At 38.7% G+C, this 18,151-nt stretch overlaps 1 protein-coding gene across 1 annotated transcript in view; it reads left to right on the top strand.

Moving 5' to 3' along the window:
• The window catches only part of rasa3 (RAS p21 protein activator 3), a gene marked incomplete at its 5' end in the record, with an annotated part of 40,956 nt that extends 23,310 nt beyond the window's left edge, over positions 1-17,646 (top strand). Inside the window, 19 exon segments of the mRNA XM_035651856.1 lie at positions 2,280-2,360; positions 2,480-2,552; positions 4,372-4,445; positions 4,552-4,656; positions 5,694-5,850; positions 5,970-6,118; positions 6,890-7,004; positions 7,108-7,182; positions 7,263-7,386; positions 8,081-8,187; positions 8,374-8,451; positions 8,602-8,679; positions 8,951-9,024; positions 11,851-11,957; positions 12,716-12,798; positions 12,911-13,119; positions 13,208-13,311; positions 13,433-13,616; positions 13,999-17,646. Of these exon segments, the coding sequence (XP_035507749.1) occupies positions 2,280-2,360; positions 2,480-2,552; positions 4,372-4,445; positions 4,552-4,656; positions 5,694-5,850; positions 5,970-6,118; positions 6,890-7,004; positions 7,108-7,182; positions 7,263-7,386; positions 8,081-8,187; positions 8,374-8,451; positions 8,602-8,679; positions 8,951-9,024; positions 11,851-11,957; positions 12,716-12,798; positions 12,911-13,119; positions 13,208-13,311; positions 13,433-13,616; positions 13,999-14,074 (2,053 nt within the window).
• Positions 17,647-18,151: the final 505 nt, after the last annotated feature.

The raw sequence follows: 18,151 nt of genomic DNA, 5'->3' as shown, positions 1-18,151 counted from the left end.
AGATAGATAATAGATTAGATAGATAGGATAGATAGATAGGATAGGGATAATAGTAGATTATTGCCATTATTATGACACCATACACTGTCCCACAATTATTATGAGCATATACTGTTTTTGTTCTTTTTTCTGGCAGTCAAGTAGGATTTTCTTTCCCTCAAAACAATTATATCGTAATCTTTTACTAATATGACAATGGCTTGTTGCAAATTAACTCCCAAAATCAGTGTTCGCAAATTAATTATGCAAAACAGAAGTTTCAAACACTCAGTGGTTTCTAAAGGATTATAAAACATCAAAAACATCCTTTAAGATCGAGTTGCATATTAACATAGAGCCCTTCTTTTGATATCACCATTAATAACTTCTCTCATCCATTGAACAATTGAAATCATATTTGCATAATAGGTAGTACTCTGGGCTGACCTTTGAGGTTTAAATCCTACCTGAGCTTTGTTTGTGTATCTCCCTTATGCTCAGTCTCTCTACCACAGAGTAAGGAGTCTGTCCCTTTTCCTCAAGATAAACTTTCCTCTGCCTTTTATTCTATTTTATTCTCAAGTGTGCCTTGTATGTAGTTCCCGGTTCACACAGGATTTAAAATTTAAAAGGATTTAAAAAACATTTCGCCAACAGCCCAAACAGAATTACTTCTCTCCACCTCTGTTCATCTGTCCCTCTCTCTGTGGCTGCTCTTCTTACAGACACACCTTAACATTGTCACCAGGGGCCATTTTCACATGCTGAAAAAACTCTTAGAGCGCTCTTAACTTGGTCCAAAATGTACTAGCAAGGACTCCCAGCATAGGAGTGAGCTACAGTATGAATAGACCAGATGTTTTCTGTCTGTGAAAAGGGGGCAGTTGACTGGATAGTCTGATGTGATGCTGTTTTTAGATGTAGTTTTTTGGTCAATAGAAAAATCCCTCTTTTAGTCACTTAGGCACTTACAGTGGATCATTACAAACAAAGTTTATGATCATGTGTCGATTACAAAATAAAAGTTCTAACAAAAATGGTGATTTTGTATTCCAAATCCTAAAAATGGATGAGTGAGTTGATTTCCACAGATGATGAGGATTTTTTGCTACTAATTGTTTTTAAACTCATTAGTAGAAGAGTAGTGTTTGCACCTGGTTAGGCTACATATACGTTTTTCACAGCAGACGTGTTTACATTTCAGGAAAAGGACCGGTGTAATTAATAAAATGAATTATGGCTGCAAGTTTAAGAGCCTCTGGCTTTGCTTAATGGGACACTTAAACCTACAGTATGTAATTTCTGCTGCTACGGAGTCTCTCACATCCAAACAATAACAAAAGTTGAAGTTTGATGATATTGATGGGAGCCATCTCTTCACCACCATTACCATTATTCCAGGCAACTTCTCCCAGTTATGATTCCTTTAGTGTTTATTGTTCAGGAGTTTTTTTTTCACTGGCAGCCGAATTATCTGCAGAGATTTCCTCCTCTCCAAAACAAACGGATCCAGTGCATAAAACCTGTAAAAACACAGAATAAGCAGTTTCATCCTAAAAATCAGCTTGTAACCTTTTTCAACCTTTGTCAATACAATTTCAGATTATTTTAAATGTTTTTTCAAAGTCTTTAGTTTTAAGTATTTATTAAATAGGGATCATTTTTGACGGTTATGAGTACACTTTAATACCCTATAAGCTATATTTTGTGTGTTAAGGGAGTATGGCTCCATGTGTGCATCCTTACAAAAATCTGATGAGATTTACTGGGAATAGCTTCCTCTTGTTTTACACTGTCGAGGAGGGCTGATGAGAGTTGTAAGCTTTGTTGTTGTAGCTGCAGAGGTGTAGGATTGGGTGTCAATTCTCAGTGGCCTTGGCAGTGCTTGTGACCTTTTCCACATTAGTCATTTGATGAAGTGATAATACAGAGCTTAACAGAGCTTTAAGAGTCCTCTGAGAGTATACTCAGATTGTATTGTGTGTCCCCCGGCATTTACATTTTAGAGATCTTTCTATTCTGTCCTAGCTTAGCATAGTAAAGCTCTGTTAGCATAGAGTAAACCCCTTTAACATAATAAAGATACTAAGCTTTTGTCTGTATTAGGTTTTAAATGTTTTTTTTTACCATTTAACTTTTAGTTCTAGCACTGGATGAGATCATACAAAACTAATGGTGCATTCAAATTTGCATCATGTTAATGTGTTACAGTTATGAGCGTGTGTGTGTGTGTGTGTGTACAAGTCTATTCTTGTAGAGTAGTGTGCTTATTCATTAATGGTTTCTTTGTGTTTCTACAGAGTGTTGGAGTGCCAAGGACTTCCAATTGTCAACGGCCAATGTGATCCCTACGCTGCTGTCTCCCTACTAGGACCTTCAAGGTCAGATCTCACACGACTTGACATGCTTTCATCAGTCACCAAACACAACTTTGTTAATCACGTGGAGGAACTTTGGATAAACATGGTTTTATCTCCCTCTGCCTTTCTGCTTGTCTCAGGTCGGAAGCCAAGAAGACCAAGGTGAAGCGGAAAACAAACAATCCACAGTTTGAGGAGGTTTTCTATTTTGAGGTATGTGTGATTTTAATTAAACATTAAAGAACTGTGTGTAGGATTTAGTGGCATCTTGGAGTCAAGTTTCTGATTGCAACTAACTGAACACCCCTCGCGTCTGTATTCCCATGATCTGGGAATGAGAACAGGCTGTGAAGAGTGTAGGAGAAACTACGGTGACCAAAAAGGTCACCAACCTTGGGATTATAAAATTCGGATGCAGTCTGAGTGGTTTTAGATATTAACGTTCATAGTTGTCATAACCTAGATAGCAAAACTGACATGCAGTAAAGATGTCTTTTATTGGTCAAAATAACAGGCATCCTAAATATATTCTGGACTTAAAATTAAAGTCCTACCAAATTTGAATTGTTTTTTAGAACAGATGTTTTGCCTTCTAACTTCGAGTTACTAGGTAGTCATTGTTGTTAATAAATGTTAATAAATGTTAGCATGTGCTGTGTAATTGACATCAACCAGCTAGTTGACTAGCATAATAACGTTAGCTTTCACCAAATTCAAACAAGGACTCTCACCTTAACTAGTTGACATATTTTTATTGAAATCATAACAGATGGTGGGCTTTTGTATATTATATGTTATATATTTGTTAAAGTTTATGTAAAAAGGAATTCAGAAAAAACAGCAGAAACAACACACTTGTGTGTGTGTGTGTTGCTGTAAACAAAATGTTTACAGCAAAAAAACATGTCACAGTTTAACACTTTTAGATATTTCGTGCAATCACGCTCACATACTCCCTTTCATAAAGTTACTACTGACGAGGTTTGTGTGATAAAAGTTCAGAAAAATTAGCAAAAGCAACTGAAAACATAAATATTTGCAGTATTTATTTATTTTTTTTAAATATCTTTTTAAAAACTGTTGACATTCCTTCATATTCATGAGTTTATATTTATAGATATTTTTCATACACACACACTCCCTTTCACTCTGCCCCCGTTAACCCTCGATCACCAGCAGCACCACTCTCACATTTTTGTGTCGCCCCTCCCTCTGGCCTCCCCGCTGCAGCACTAGAAGACAGCAGGACAACAGTATGATTGATTCGGACAAACCACCAAACAATCTGGCCCATTGATTTCTACCCGACAAGACCGTCTCATTTATTCCCCACCACCACATGAGCAGGACCCTACATACCCTGTGGTGCCTTCTGCCTGCAGCCCCCCTCTGAGTCACACACAGAGGTCCATGTCCACACCCAAACACAGGCCTCTATCTATCATGTTTTTGTCATAGGGTTGTCCTTTTTTATTCTATAGAAATGTAATTTTTTTCATTGCTCCAAACTAACACAGACCCTGCCACATTCTGATCTTTGATAATTCCCATTTGCATCTAAAACTGCCAGATAGTGAGCTTAGAGTTTGATTTGGGTCAAGGCTTGTTTTGGCCTAGTTAAAAAGAAAACAACTACTAATTTCAACAAAAATCAGCTTTACCGCACAAATTATATAATTTGCTTTGTAATGTAATGACGTCTCAATTAGGGCTGCAGTTTACAATTATTTTCGTTATTTGTTAATCTGCAGATTACTTTCTTGATAAATTATTTGATGTGTAAAATGTTGGAAATTAGTCTAAGGTGACATATTCAAACTTCTTTTTTTTTGTCAAGACGGTAAAGAACAAACAAACTAATTTTACCGTCATAAATGACAAACAAAACAGACGAATATTCTGTAAATCGATTAATCAACTCATTGTTTCAGCTCTAGTTTCAATAATCTGTGTTTGCTTCCACCAGCCTCCCATCCCAGGAGGATATCCTTTCCATATATGTTTTATACTCAGTGTTTATGTCCATTCCTAGGTGACGCGGCCATTAAGTTACACAAAGCGGCAGTTTGACGTTGAAGAAGAGGATGTTGACAAGCTGGCCCTGAGGTGAGCCAGTAGCTGTCTTTAAGGGCTTAGGAGACAGTGTGTCAGTGACTTTGTTTCGTCTAAAGATTCTCCCGTGTCTGAAATGTATCCTGTGGTTTGTGTTCAGGGTGGATCTGTGGAACGCCAGCAACCTGAAGTTCGGGGACGAGTTCCTGGGAGGTGTGCGTGTTCCTCTCCGGGTCCTGGGTCAAGCTGGGGTCCACGACGCATGGTGAGAGGAAACTTCACTCACACGTCGCATCCTCCTCCTTTCACACACTCCCCTCTGGACCCGTCAATCATTTCGGCTCTTTTTTATGTTTTTTTTCCCCCACTGGACAAGTACTGTGCTGTACCCCTGCTGGGGCTGGGTGGGTTTGATTTCATTATCATTGACATTCTGAGTATGTGTTGCCATAGCAACGGCAGGGCTGTAGCAACAAGTATCAACACCGACAACAAGTCTTCTATAAAGTTTTTTTATTTAACCAGGGCAGATTTCGCTGAGTATGAATAGTCTTTTCCCCCATTGCTGATCCAACAGAGCCTGTTTTCGTATTTTGCCTCAGACTACATGTTTCTTTTGGAAGACACGACACTTTGCCTCAGTGAATGATGGGAGCTCCGCTTTGGAAATCTGTACGAAGAGAATAAAAGTCCAGGTCAGAGTGGAATAATCATTTTTGATGACAGTTAAACCTTCATCAATTTGCAACACGCTGTGAACACAACACTGACATATAATATTATGAAGTTGATAAGAACGTATTTACACATCAAGTAGACACTTAGCAACGTTGGCACCCGTTTGGAGCTGTGTTTCTGGTCTAATATTCACTCTGTTTATAGCCCTGTTTTGATCTCCAACAACTCTTGAGGGAAATATGTGGCTCTTGAACTGCTAAAGGGTCAACAGTGTTCACCAGCTAGTCTCTAACTGTGCCTATGTGCAGTGTGGTGCTGGGCAGGTAGCGTACAGTGTTTTTTTTTTTTTTGTTGTTTTTTTTTGTGTTTTCACTGAACAGCTGCCAGAGAAGAAGTTGATGAGAGCAGTGTGATTGAGCCAAAACAATAAAGTTGTGGCCCATAAAAACAAAACAGGCTATAGAGCTCTGTAGAGCTGAGGAAATCAGTCATGTGATGTTTCTCTGTGGGGTCGCCAGTAAGCAATGATGAGCAGCTTACACATCATCATTTTTATTATCATTAACATAATAATATTGGTTAATTGGTCTGATCGTAGATCTTATATGCTTTTTTCTTCTTCAGGTACTTTCTCCAGCCCAGGGAGAACGGAGGAAAGTCGGTGAAGGTAGAAGAGCTTGGCTCTCTGCGTTTGAACATCGTTTACACTGAGGACCACGTCTTCCCCTCTGAACACTACACTCCCCTCAGAGATCTGCTGCTGCACTCTGCTAACGTAGGGGTAGGTGCACATGCATGTGGCTCTGCTCTGCTCAGACATATTTTGGTGTCCCGCAGCATCTTGTACTGTTTACTGCTTTACACCTTTTAAATGTTACGTGTCCACTCCTCTCCGTTCAGCCTGTGTCAGCGTCCACGGCTCATATTCTGGGGGAGGTGTGTCGAGAGAAACAAGAAGCTGCCATTCCCCTCGTGCGCCTGTTTCTTCACTATGGCAAGATTGTGCCTTTCATCAGCGCCATCGCTCACGCTGAAGTCAACCGCACACAGTGAGTGTCTTATCGGATCTTTTCACATTGCATAACACCAGAAACCATATCTCACAACTAATACTTGTCACACATTGACCCTTCCAAGTTCTCCTGTTGCTCTGTGCTCCTATAATTGTTGAGCAAGCTTCGGTCCAAACATCAGCCAACTTTCTCCTTTGCTGTGTGCTAAGTTCATCTGTGTTGAAAAGACAACTACATTTTGAAGATGGTTAAAAGATTTATAGTCACAAGTTAGCTAATGTGAACAAAATCCCTGCCTTAACTTAAATGGGAATAAATAAGTTAATTTTCATATAGTAACCTAATTTTTAGCTAGCTAGCTGGATGTGGCTATATATATATGTATATGTATATATATATATACACACATATATATGCCATTCATTATTTTTTAACCATCTTTAAAATTTGGTTGTCTTTTCAACACAGAAGAGCCTTGCTCACAGCATACCTCAGCACGGGATTTAAGAAGGGTCAATTCAGTTGCATAAATTCATCTCTCATCTTGCGGACATCCTTTAAAGCGCACTTACTACCACTGAGGAAACATAGTTATTTTATTAGAGATTATTAATTAAAGTGACTTTCCAAATGAGGTAATCAGATTTATGTACAAATACAAATAAGCTCAGAATCTTTTATTTGACTGTAAAAACAAATATAGACACAGTAATGTTATTTATTAAATTACTCACAAAATCACATTGTTTATTAAGTTGCAGTTTTAATTGTATTGAAAAAATGAACACACTCTGCCTCTCTGTGTAGGGATCCTAACACCATTTTCCGGGGAAACTCGCTGACTTCCAAGTGCATCGATGAGACCATGAAGCTGGCAGGAATGCACTATCTGCAAGTCACACTCAAACCCATCATAGATGAGGTATGGCACTGCAATACTTTGGTATGTCTTGATTTAGTCCATGTCATATGTCTTAGTTATCAGTTATGAATGGATATTTCAGTACTTTTTTAAATCGTCACAGATCTGCACAGAACATAAACCCTGTGAAATCGACCCGGTCAAGCTCAAAGAGTCGGAGAACCTGGAGACGAACAGGGTAAGAGGATGAGTGCGTTTGTTTGTTTGTGTGTTTGTTTGTGTGTAGTCACTGTGTAATCTGACGTATCTGCCCCTCAGGAAAACCTTCGTCATTATGTAGACCGTATCTTCAATGTTATCACCACCTCTGGTGTTCGCTGTCCGACCGTCATGTGCGATATCTTCTTCTCTTTGAGAGAGTCTGCTGCCACCCGTTTCCAAGGTAACGCACTTCCTGAATGAGAGAGATAGAAGAGAATGAAGCAAATTGCTAATAAGGAACAGGAAACAGACAATAAAGAACAGGATGTGCAAGACGTCCAAGGACACTTTGTGCTCTGCTGTTTGTGTCAAACCTGAAAACAATTAAGCCTCCTACACACTTATTATGGTTATGTGGAGTGTTGAGTTTGTACTCCCTTTGTCATATACTGTGCTGCCCCCTGTTGGTAATCACAGGACACTGTAGTCACATGCTGAACAAGCACACATGAGAAAAAATTTATAGTTTTTATTTCTGTGTCATAGCATAGCAAAAACATCAGACAACATCATTATGACATGAGTACTATATGCTTTCAATTAACATATTTATGTGGAAAGAAATTCCAAATATACTCCACTAAAAAGAACTGCTACAAGCCTGCAGTTTAAAGGTTTTTTTCTAATCTCCCAGGCTTTCTTTAAGGGACTGGCTAATTTAAATGTTTCCTATGTGAACTGCAACTCAGTCTTTGTGTATCATCCGTATTTACAAAATAAAGTTTTTATCTTACTATACAAAGTAAAACACAGTTCACAGTAGAAGAACAAGAGGAAACAAAAAATTATTTATTTATTATTTTTATTTATAGATATAATTTAAGCAATAGTGCGTGTGATAAATTGTTGTTTTTGTTTTTTTCCCCGCTGTCTAGTCGACCAAGATGTCCGTTACACGGCAGTGAGCAGTTTTATTTTCCTGCGTTTCTTCGCTCCAGCCATCCTCTCCCCCAACTTGTTTCATCTACGGCCGCACCATCCAGTGAGTCAGATCTTTTTTTAAACCACAGACACGTGCACACATCCCTGTGAAAATAAGTGCTGCTGTAGACCTTGGAAACAGTAGCTTCTGATTATATCACATGCTTTTCATCAGCAGGGTTGATTTAGTTGCATTTTTTTCACATTAAGGTCTTCATGGCATTAAAGCTTCTTCTTTTCTCTGTAGGATCCCGCCACCTCTCGAACCCTCACCCTCATCTCCAAGACGATTCAGACCCTGGGAAGTCTCGCCAAGTCTAAATCTGTGCGTTTCTCTGATTAAAGTGTATTTTTCTATTTTCATAAATCAGACTACATTTATATTTCACACTAAAAAGTTAAATTCAAACACAACTTGCTGATCTTTCTCTCTCTCTGTCACTCTTTACTGTTCCGTACTTTCATTCCTTTCAAGGCCAATTTCAAAGAGTCTTACATGGCTGCATTTTATGACTACTTCAATGAGCAGAAATATGCAGACGCTGTGAAGAATGTGAGTGTTTGTTTTCTTTCCTAGTTATACGCAGTAAATCTCTGCCAGTTAGTAGACATATAATCAAATACTCTTTTTGTCTTGTACATCAAATGAGGATAAACTCTGATAAATAGATAATTAAATGTGTTTCTGAACACGAGTGGAGATATTTGAAAAGAACTGAAATAGTGGAGTGGATAGAGGAGATGTCAAAGTGTGGTTTGAGTGGACAAAAAAACCCACCGCAATAAATATGTTGATATATGACGTCCTTTACTTTCCACCACAGTTCCTGGACCTGATCTCCACCTCTGGCAAATGGGATCAGAAGAGTATTGAAACACCAATCATGCTCAAAGAGGGGTAAGAAGCCAACTTATTGTTAAACTGATAGTCAAGGAAAGAAACCCAACAAATAAACAAAAAATATACGCCACTGCTAAGAAGTCCAATATATGTAATATTACATTAATTTAGAGAAATTATGGAACGGTAATCTGAGATTTTGTAACTGTAGTAAAACTGTCTTTTGTACGGACTGTTACCGCAACATCAGTGACCTTTTCACTGCTAGTTAAGCATTTTTGTCCTTTTACCACCTTGTCACATTGTCTTGGCACTTTCTAGTTTCTAGCTTCAGACAAGACAGTTGGGTTGAACTGTCCAGACTCAGGGAAATTTGAGACATTTTGGGAAATATTTGCTTTCTGGCAGAGGGGTAAACATCTTGATTAGTGAGCTTTAGAGGTGCTATATTTATCATACAGACTGAGGAGTGGTATCAATCTTTTCATCCAACTCTCCGCGAGAAAGTGAATAAGTGTATTTTCCAAATTGTCAAACGAGTCCTTAAAGTTGTCACAGAAGTGGAGCTGGATTTTCCCTGTACATGTTTGACCCCTCATGGTCTGCTTCATTGTCAAAGTTATAGTAGAGATAGAGAAAGCAGAAGATATACCTGAGGCTGTAAACTGAGCGCTTTCTAACAACACATGGGCTGTTGTTTTGATGATATTCCTAATGAGGCTGTAAAGGGGAGGACAGTTTCCAGTTGAAAAAGTAGTTAGTAGTGCCAGCGCCTCGCTCATCAACATCCCCCACCCTCTTTTGTTTCTGCTACCGGGCATAGGAGTGTAAAACTCACAATAAAGAGGGTTGATGGGAAGGGGTCAAAAGGCACGAAGGGCAGGTAAGAGCTTCTCTATATAAAGGCTTTTGCCCTTGTGACCCCATGTGTGTGCACTGTAACCCCCCAAACCAAGCCGGCCATTTTCTCTCCCACCAACATCATGCGCTACAGTAGATGCTGCTGCACTTTACTTTATATCTGGCCTACATGTAAGCAACCTATTCAAGCAACTGTTACACTGTCTGACACTGTGTGATGGATTTGAAGTCTTTCTGCATTTATAGGGCAGTAGACTGATGCGTACAGTGACTATAATGATATAAAGTAAAGTGTTAACCTTTAAGCCTGCTTACCTAGGAGGCGTCACTAGTGCTGGTAGCCCTTTCTGTTCCTCGCCATGCCAGACATGCTTGGTGTGACAGTGACAGCAGGGGTTGGTTACTGTACAAACATTTCTGGGATCTCATATCTGACCGCATCCTGACCCTTTTGTTCAGACTGTGACCATATCCCTACCATACACAGTAGAGTTTCCAGCACAGCTCCAGGCGTTATGGCAGATGTGAAACCAGCACGTTCTTGGCTCAGTAGTGTGAAAAAAGTACAAGTCTTCCTGTGGGAGAGTAGTAACTTTGGTGTTTATAACCCTGATGCTTCATATTCCATGTATCCTCTGGCCCTCAATCTCTAAAACAAAGACATCCTGGTGTTTACTCTCCCTTAAAGGACCACACTGGCGGTTTTACATGTTTTAGCCCAAATAGAACAAATAGTGTATAACTCACATCACTGTCAAACATTATCCAAAGCTTACCATCAGTTTTTAGATTGATTTTAAGTTATTGGTTCCATTTATTTTTATTACACTATGAAAATTAATTTACAGAATGGAAACTTCCTTGAGATAGCTAATCCATTATAGTGACTTTTGCATGTATTTATTGGTAAATAAGTAGTAAGTTGAGGAGCACTGCATTCATGGGCTTCCCAGAATTTAAAAAGTAATACAATTTGAATGTCCTTGCTAAAAGTTTAATGTGAATTTCTTGTAGGGCAGCAACTAACTAATTATTTTTATTAGACATTAATCCGCTGATTATTTTCTCGATTAACTGTTTGAACTAGAAAATGGTGACACGTGCCCATCTGACTTTACAATGTGACATCTTCAGAAGTATTGTTTTGTACGACTAAGAGTTCAAAAACCAAAAACAATTCATTTTACAATGTTTTGAAAACAGAAAAGCAGCGAATCCTCACATTTAAGAAGCAAGGACATTTCCTTAGCATTTTGGCTTAAAAGTACCAGAAAAATTAATAATAAATTATCAAAATAGTTGCTGATTGTCTGTTGAATTACAAATTTCTTATTTGACTTGTATCCGCTCCAATTTTTTGCAGTTCTACAGCAGACACTGAGAGGTTCAGGGCATCCTTTTCAACACACCAACAAGAAGTGTTTACAAAATAGTTCACGTCTACGACTGCATTGCCACGTGACACGATGATATAACCTTGAAGTAAAAATAAACGTGACATAAATTGTTCAGTGTCATGGATTTGCTATCTCATGTTTCCAGTCTCAATTGCACGAGGGAAAAAAAGTGGCTTTTCGGAAGGTAGAAAATCAGTCTAAAATCTTGTGTTATGATTTGGCAAAAAGCCAGTAGTGATTTATACACATGGGTTAAAACATGCAAAAACACTGGTACCTTTGATCTGCTGACCCATCTCGTTTTTGACTCATAGACTGTAGAATCTATGACGTTTTATACACGTACAACAGCGATGGAGGACAAGGCAAGCATGTAAATGGAATGATAAAAGCAGACTATTGATTGCACAAGATTGCTTTAGCTGGAATGAAATGGCAGTTATCAAAAGTAATTCATTTACACTCAATACATTTAGGTACTGCACTATTCAAGCACTTTAGATACTATAAGGGATGCATTGTGCCAGAGATATAAAAATACTGTCATATATTTAAATATTTCTGTGAAACATAAGCTCATCTGCTAAAGTTTTCAGTGGTATTTCTCTCGCCCGTTTCCCCTCAGATTTATGATAAAGAGAGCACAAGGGAGAAACCGTTTTGGAATGAAGAACTTCAAGAAGAGATGGTTTCGCCTCACCAACCACGAGTTTACCTACCACAAAACCAAAGGTGAGGTCAAACGTTTGTCAGGATCTTCTTACAGTTGCATTGTTTCCTGGTCTGTTTATGTCATTGTGTGTGCTTGTGTAGGAATCAGCAGGACAGAGAGAATCTGCTGAATGTGCATTCAGCCTGAACGCAATGTGCGTTCTACACATAGTGGAGATTAAGTTACTGAGCAGGAAATACATTTGTGCTGCATCCAAACAAGCTCAGGCCAAAACTAACACATATGTTGTTTCAAACATTGCATACTGCATACTGGGTCAATATGCAGACTAAAGGGCATTTCAATGTTTTATGTTAATTGTGCTGTTGATGGACACTGTTCTTGATCTTGGAAAACAAAAATTAATGGTTGGAGATACAGCATGAGGTCCAAAGGAAAAGGAACAAAATTTGTACTTTTTCTTGGAGTTGTAACTCAATAAAATCTGAACACATAGACATGATAAACATATTTTTGGATTCACTGTGACCTCCACGTTTTAGGATATCATTAGCTCCAAATCATCACCAATATATGTCCAAAAATCTACTTACAAATACAAAAAGACTCCAGAACTTGCCTGAGAATCATTACGTTTAAAGTTTTCTTCAGTATCAAAGTAAACCAGTGATAATTATTTGAACAACAATGGGTACACTGCGAACAGGAACTGACAATAGCATAAAATTAGCTCAAGTTTATAAATATATTTATCATTTTACATACTTCTCCTTTATTTATTTATTTTTTTTTCTGATGTGATACCTTTTACCTCCAGGTGAGGGAGCTCTGTGCAGCATTCCCATAGAGAACATTCTGGCTGTAGAGAGGCTCGAGGAGGAGTCTTTCAAGATGAAAAATGTAAGGGCCCCACACAGTAACCCCTATGAGATCAATCTTTGGAGCTTTGAGCATTACTCCTACAAGTATATAGATGCTTCCCTCACTTGCTGTCAATTTTTCCCTCCTCCAGATGTTCCAGGTTATTCAGCCGGAGCGGGCACTCTACATCCAGGCCAACAACTGTGTCGAGGCACGTGACTGGATCGACATCCTGACCAAAGTCAGCCAGTGCAACCGCAAACGTTTAAGCACCTACCATCCTTCAGCCTACCTCAACGGCCACTGGCTCTGCTGCAAGCTCTCAGCAGACACAGCCCCTGGGTGTACGCCCTGCACTGGGTACGTAAAGTTGTCGAAAACTGTCCAGCACCAGGTTCCTGTCCTTTGTTTCCGGTCTTTCATCCTCCTGTGTGCATCTGTTTTTTAGCGGCCTGCCAGCAAACATCCAGCTGGACGTAGATGGAGACAGAGAGACTGAGAGGATTTATTCCCTGTTCAGCACATACATGACCAAACTGGGCAAGATGCAAGGTACCGACAATAGTGTTTATGAGCATGCGTGTGTACGCTTGCATTTTTCCCATGTTTGTCTGTTTGTTTTCATGATCTCTTTTGTTCTCTCTCTTACGATGCTGCGTGTCTTCCCCTGCAGAGGCCTGTGGCAGTAAGTCTGTGTATGACGGCCCCGAACAAGAGGAGTACTCCAGCTTTGTCATCGATGACCCCCAGGAGACTTACAAAACCTTGAAACTGATTGTTTCAGCCGTGCAGACCTTGGAGCAGCAGCACACCAAGTACAAACGTGACAAGTTCAAGAAGACAAAGATAGGCAGCCAGTATGTGATTTGTTTGTTTGTTTGTTTGTTTGTTGTTTGTTTACTTAGCAAAGACAATGCACAATACATATTTACTTGTGTAGTCTTACAATAATAGCTTTTTTAACATGCACAAAGTATGTTGGAGACTTAATGTAGCACTTTTAACATTTCAGATAACTTATAGCGTTAGCCACTAGTGTGAGCTGTTTCCTGGATTTTCCCTTCAGCCCAGTCACATTAGCGTTTGGTTTGTCGTTTGTGGATATTTTGGCCTCCACCTCTGTTTATTTTCTAATAATCATGACAGAAAACTTTGTTATTTATGTCCTAATTGTCTCCACAGAACACTCTATAACCTCCTTCCAGCAAATAAACACCATCTTTCTCTTTGTTTCCTCAGGGAGCATCCGATCGGAGACAAGAGTTTTCAGTGCTACATCCGCCAGCAGTCTGAGAGCTCCACCTACTCCATCTAGCCAAGGCCCTGCGTACTGTTTCTATGATGCCCAGAACCAGCATATTTTTTTTTACTGCAAAGAAATCCATCTTATCAGTGCTCTGAGTCTGGGGTTGAGTTTTAAATCTTTACTTTTCCTTAAAACAAGATATTAATCCATGCTTGGAAAATGTTCTTCAAAAAGGAATATTTGACTTTTTTAAAATACATTTCTGGAAGCAGGTGATGCTGTTTTTCACCTGACTGGCTTATTTGTTCAGTTTTAAGGAAAATAAGAGTTTTAAAGGTCAATACCAGACTGAATGTATGTGTGGAGATGGCCATTTTATGCAGTGTGTCAAGGTGCATCACTCCAAATTTTGGAGAACAGACCTCAGACCTCAGCAAGAATAAAAGAGGAACAATTGTGGAGGAAAGGAAGGATATGAATGAAGACATAATCGCACCATGCATCTATTGGGGTCTCCTTTCTGTGATGTGATGAGAGAACAAACAAACGTTTTCACTGGACAGTTTTGACAGTGACCAACACGCACTTTAATTGCCTCCAAATCTATGTATGAACAAGCCTCGCAGCACACTTTCAGAAAAGCTTATTTTATCTGTTTGATTTGTATTTGGTTATTTTAATGGTTGTTGAAATTATCCGTTGTATTTCATTCGAGAAGGAAGGAAGGAAAGAAGGAAGGAGTGTAATTTTCCCGTCTTTGGGTGGTGTTGTCCCCATGTTCTTTTTTAGTTTTTATCCCCCAACCTCCTCAGGAAGGCTGTGAAGGTCAAGGGCACACATAAAGGGATTGTCGGGACCAAGCACAGCCAAGAGCTTGACGTTAGCTATCACAGACAATTTTATCCCTCATTTTGAATCCTTCCATCAATGTGCTAACAGATGTATAGGTTTAAGTTTTCATGTTTCATTTAAAGCCTTGTTCTGTTGCGGTTTGATATCGTGGCCCTGTGTAACCAGTAACTGGGTTAAAGGAATCGCTTGTTTTTCTTTCTTTTTTTCTTCTTACACTGAGTCGGACAAACTTCATGGATGCCTTTTTTGTATTTTTGTATGCGGTTTGAAGGTATATTGAACAGTTTGCTTAAGTAAGACAAAATACACTTAATGGCAGATTAGTTGAACAAATAAATTAGTTTATGTCCAACTTCAAAACCAGTTTCTGTAGATCAGTGCCAGATTTCCCCGGAAGAACAAATTTATTCAGTAAAATGTATTGTGTAATCACAATGTAATATACGCAATATTCACTCATTGGCCACTTTATTAGGTATACCAGTACAATCTATTGCACATCTATACAACAGCTCTGCCCTAAATTCTATATTCACAAAGTTATAATATAATATAATAAGAATTAAAATATTCTGTTTTTGGTGACATTGTCGGAAACGTGTAAATTCTAATATGTTTATTATTTAGGTCGTAATTAAAGGTGCTGTTGTACTGAAATAGCTCTGAATATAAAGCAGTCCAGTACAACACCACCGATAACTATGACATCAATGCTTTAATTACCACCTCAATGTCAGTGTCCCAAAGTACTGAACATAAAGGCACCATAAAAGAAGACTTTATGACAGAACAGTTGTATTGGATTGCATTAGATTTTACAGGTGAACCTAATAAAGCGGCCCCTGTTGGTCTGTAATTCCTGGAAATATTTGTATTAGTAATTCCTAGAAAAGTAGCTTAATTTAACTGTTGCAGGTTCCTATGCAATGTATATTGCCTCTTTTAACAGGTTGCTTGTGTTAGGCTAAGATTGCCATTCAACATACCCTCAAACTGAAAGCAGCCATAACAAAAGCATATGTTTGTTTCACTCTGTGCAAGTGGAAAAAGTAGTTAAAGCCAAACGATCCCTTCAACTTTCACAAAGCAGAAACTATGTGTTAGCACAGCTCATTAACAAGGATGGTTTTAGCTTAACTTCTAATTAATCAATATACTAACATTTTAACCAGTCTCGTCTTCAAGTTATGATTGTGAAATGGGTAGTGTGTTACTGGTTGTGTTGCCCTGTTGGCTGCCTAATAATGTAGATCTCCTGTTTTTGTGAGTTCAGCTCTGTCTTACTTTGGCAAAGCTGCACCCCTGTAGTTTAAAACTTATTTATGTGCATTCCTCTGAGAAACTGCCTGCTGTGAATCTTACCCATCAGCACCCCAGAATCTGTTGAAGGTACAAGATTGAGTGTTGTTAACCAGTTGTGTTGTTCCATGCTTCCCAAAGGCAACCACTCATTAGCGTTCATATTCATCAGCACTCATTATCGCCAAACCAGTGTATGTGAAGTATAGTTGTAGTCACAGCGATGGTAGCCTCCACAGTCGCTTCTGCGCAACCAGGTGACTATAAACGAGAATCTTTTGTATTTTCCAAAACTGAGTACTTAGTTATGTAGCCTCATGGGTGTTCCCGTGATCACAGGATCCCAAACAGTGCCAGTCATCACTTTTATAAAATTCTCTTTTTTGAAAAACAAACAAAAAAAATCATTGTTTGGATATGTTTTTTTTATATATATATATCTCAAAACCTATACTGTTTTAAAAACAGACGAGCAATTATTCAGATGACATCTTTTTCTTTGTTGAATATGTTGATCTGCGAACTGTAAGGAAGGTTCGCAACTGTTTGACTCTGTTTTCTATCTTTGTCTTGTCATACAGAAATATCGCTGTGTATCTGAATTGAATGACTGAAGTGTGCGTGTTTCGTGCGTGTTTTTGAGTGTAGTATGTGCATGAGTGACTGACATGACGGGTTGTATTGCCAATTGAATTAACCCAGTGTTACAGGTCAAGAAAGGCATAGTCCCACTTGTTAAAAAAAGAGAAAATCACTGCCTGTAATATAAAGACTGTAGTAGGACTATGGAAACACTGTTTTGCTCTACTCTGGCCTGATCTAGTGTATCTCCTCTTTCCTCTTCTATAGAACCACTGTTCCGTTTCGAGGAACCTTTGCCAATATATTCTTCCCAAACATTTTATGTATATAACAACACTGATGAAACATTAAGAGAACAGCATTGCTTTAACCTCTGAACTTTGGTGAGTGTTTGTTTCCACCAGTTACTAACTCTCCTCAGGTTTATGAAACTCAGCAGTTTTTTTGCCAAGACCGACTAGACTCGGACTGAATTACGAACCACCAAACATCTTTCTCTCTCATCCCTAACTTGGTAATCATATTTATTGTCATTTTCAGGAAAAACTTCCCAGAAACATCAGCTGAGTTGGTGTGGTAATGGCAGTTACAGTAATGTCAACACCTCCACCCCGAAGTCCACAAAAGAATGGCTTATGCAATACTGGTGTTTCAGCATGCAATAATATTAACAATCCCTCAATAAGATCATCAAATTATCACAAATTAACTACGCACATCTGCTGACCTTTTGCAGTAAAATGCCTCTCAAGATAAACACATATTATAAAGGGAGAACAGTGTATTTTTTACAAATACTTTAAAGGTATTAAAAGCCTGTTATATGTGTACATAACAGTTGAATGAATGGTGAAAATGTGATGTGTTTTTTTCCCTGAATAACTAAATGAAACCAATATTAATGCAAACACAGGTGTGCGTGTCATTTGTTAAATGGTTCAGTTTGACTCTATGCTACATCAACAGCTTCGTTTTGCTTTAGTTAGTTAAAAAAATGTAAAAATTATTTGTGTGCAGCACATTGAGGTGTTCATTTTGAGTTGGTTGAGCTTTACGCTGTATTTTGCTCATACAAACATGTCTGCGGAAAGAAGTTTGGCAGTACTGTGTGTGCGACTGTCTTAATCAGACACAAACAAAACAGAATATTACAACATCTTTCACTGAGTTGACAGACAGAGATGCCATCATGAATTTTGAGGTCCGGGGTTGGTGAAGTTCTTTTGACTTTCCTAGTTAGAAATCTGACTTCGGTGGGGGAGGTCGTTCCAGTTGAAATTTCCGACTTCCCAGCACAAATCACGCTCATAGAACTGGCCTTTAAAATCTAATTTTCAATTAGCACTGAGAAACTTTCCACTTTCAGCATGTGAAGACATATTTCTGGTGTCAAACTCTGCACATACATCATTC

Source organism: Morone saxatilis, unplaced genomic scaffold (assembly GCF_004916995.1).
Source record: "Morone saxatilis isolate NCDOM2014 unplaced genomic scaffold, NCSU_SB_2.0 Contig11, whole genome shotgun sequence".
Classification (NCBI taxonomy): domain Eukaryota; kingdom Metazoa; phylum Chordata; class Actinopteri; family Moronidae; genus Morone; species Morone saxatilis.
This window is presented reverse-complemented; position numbering and strand designations above follow the sequence as displayed.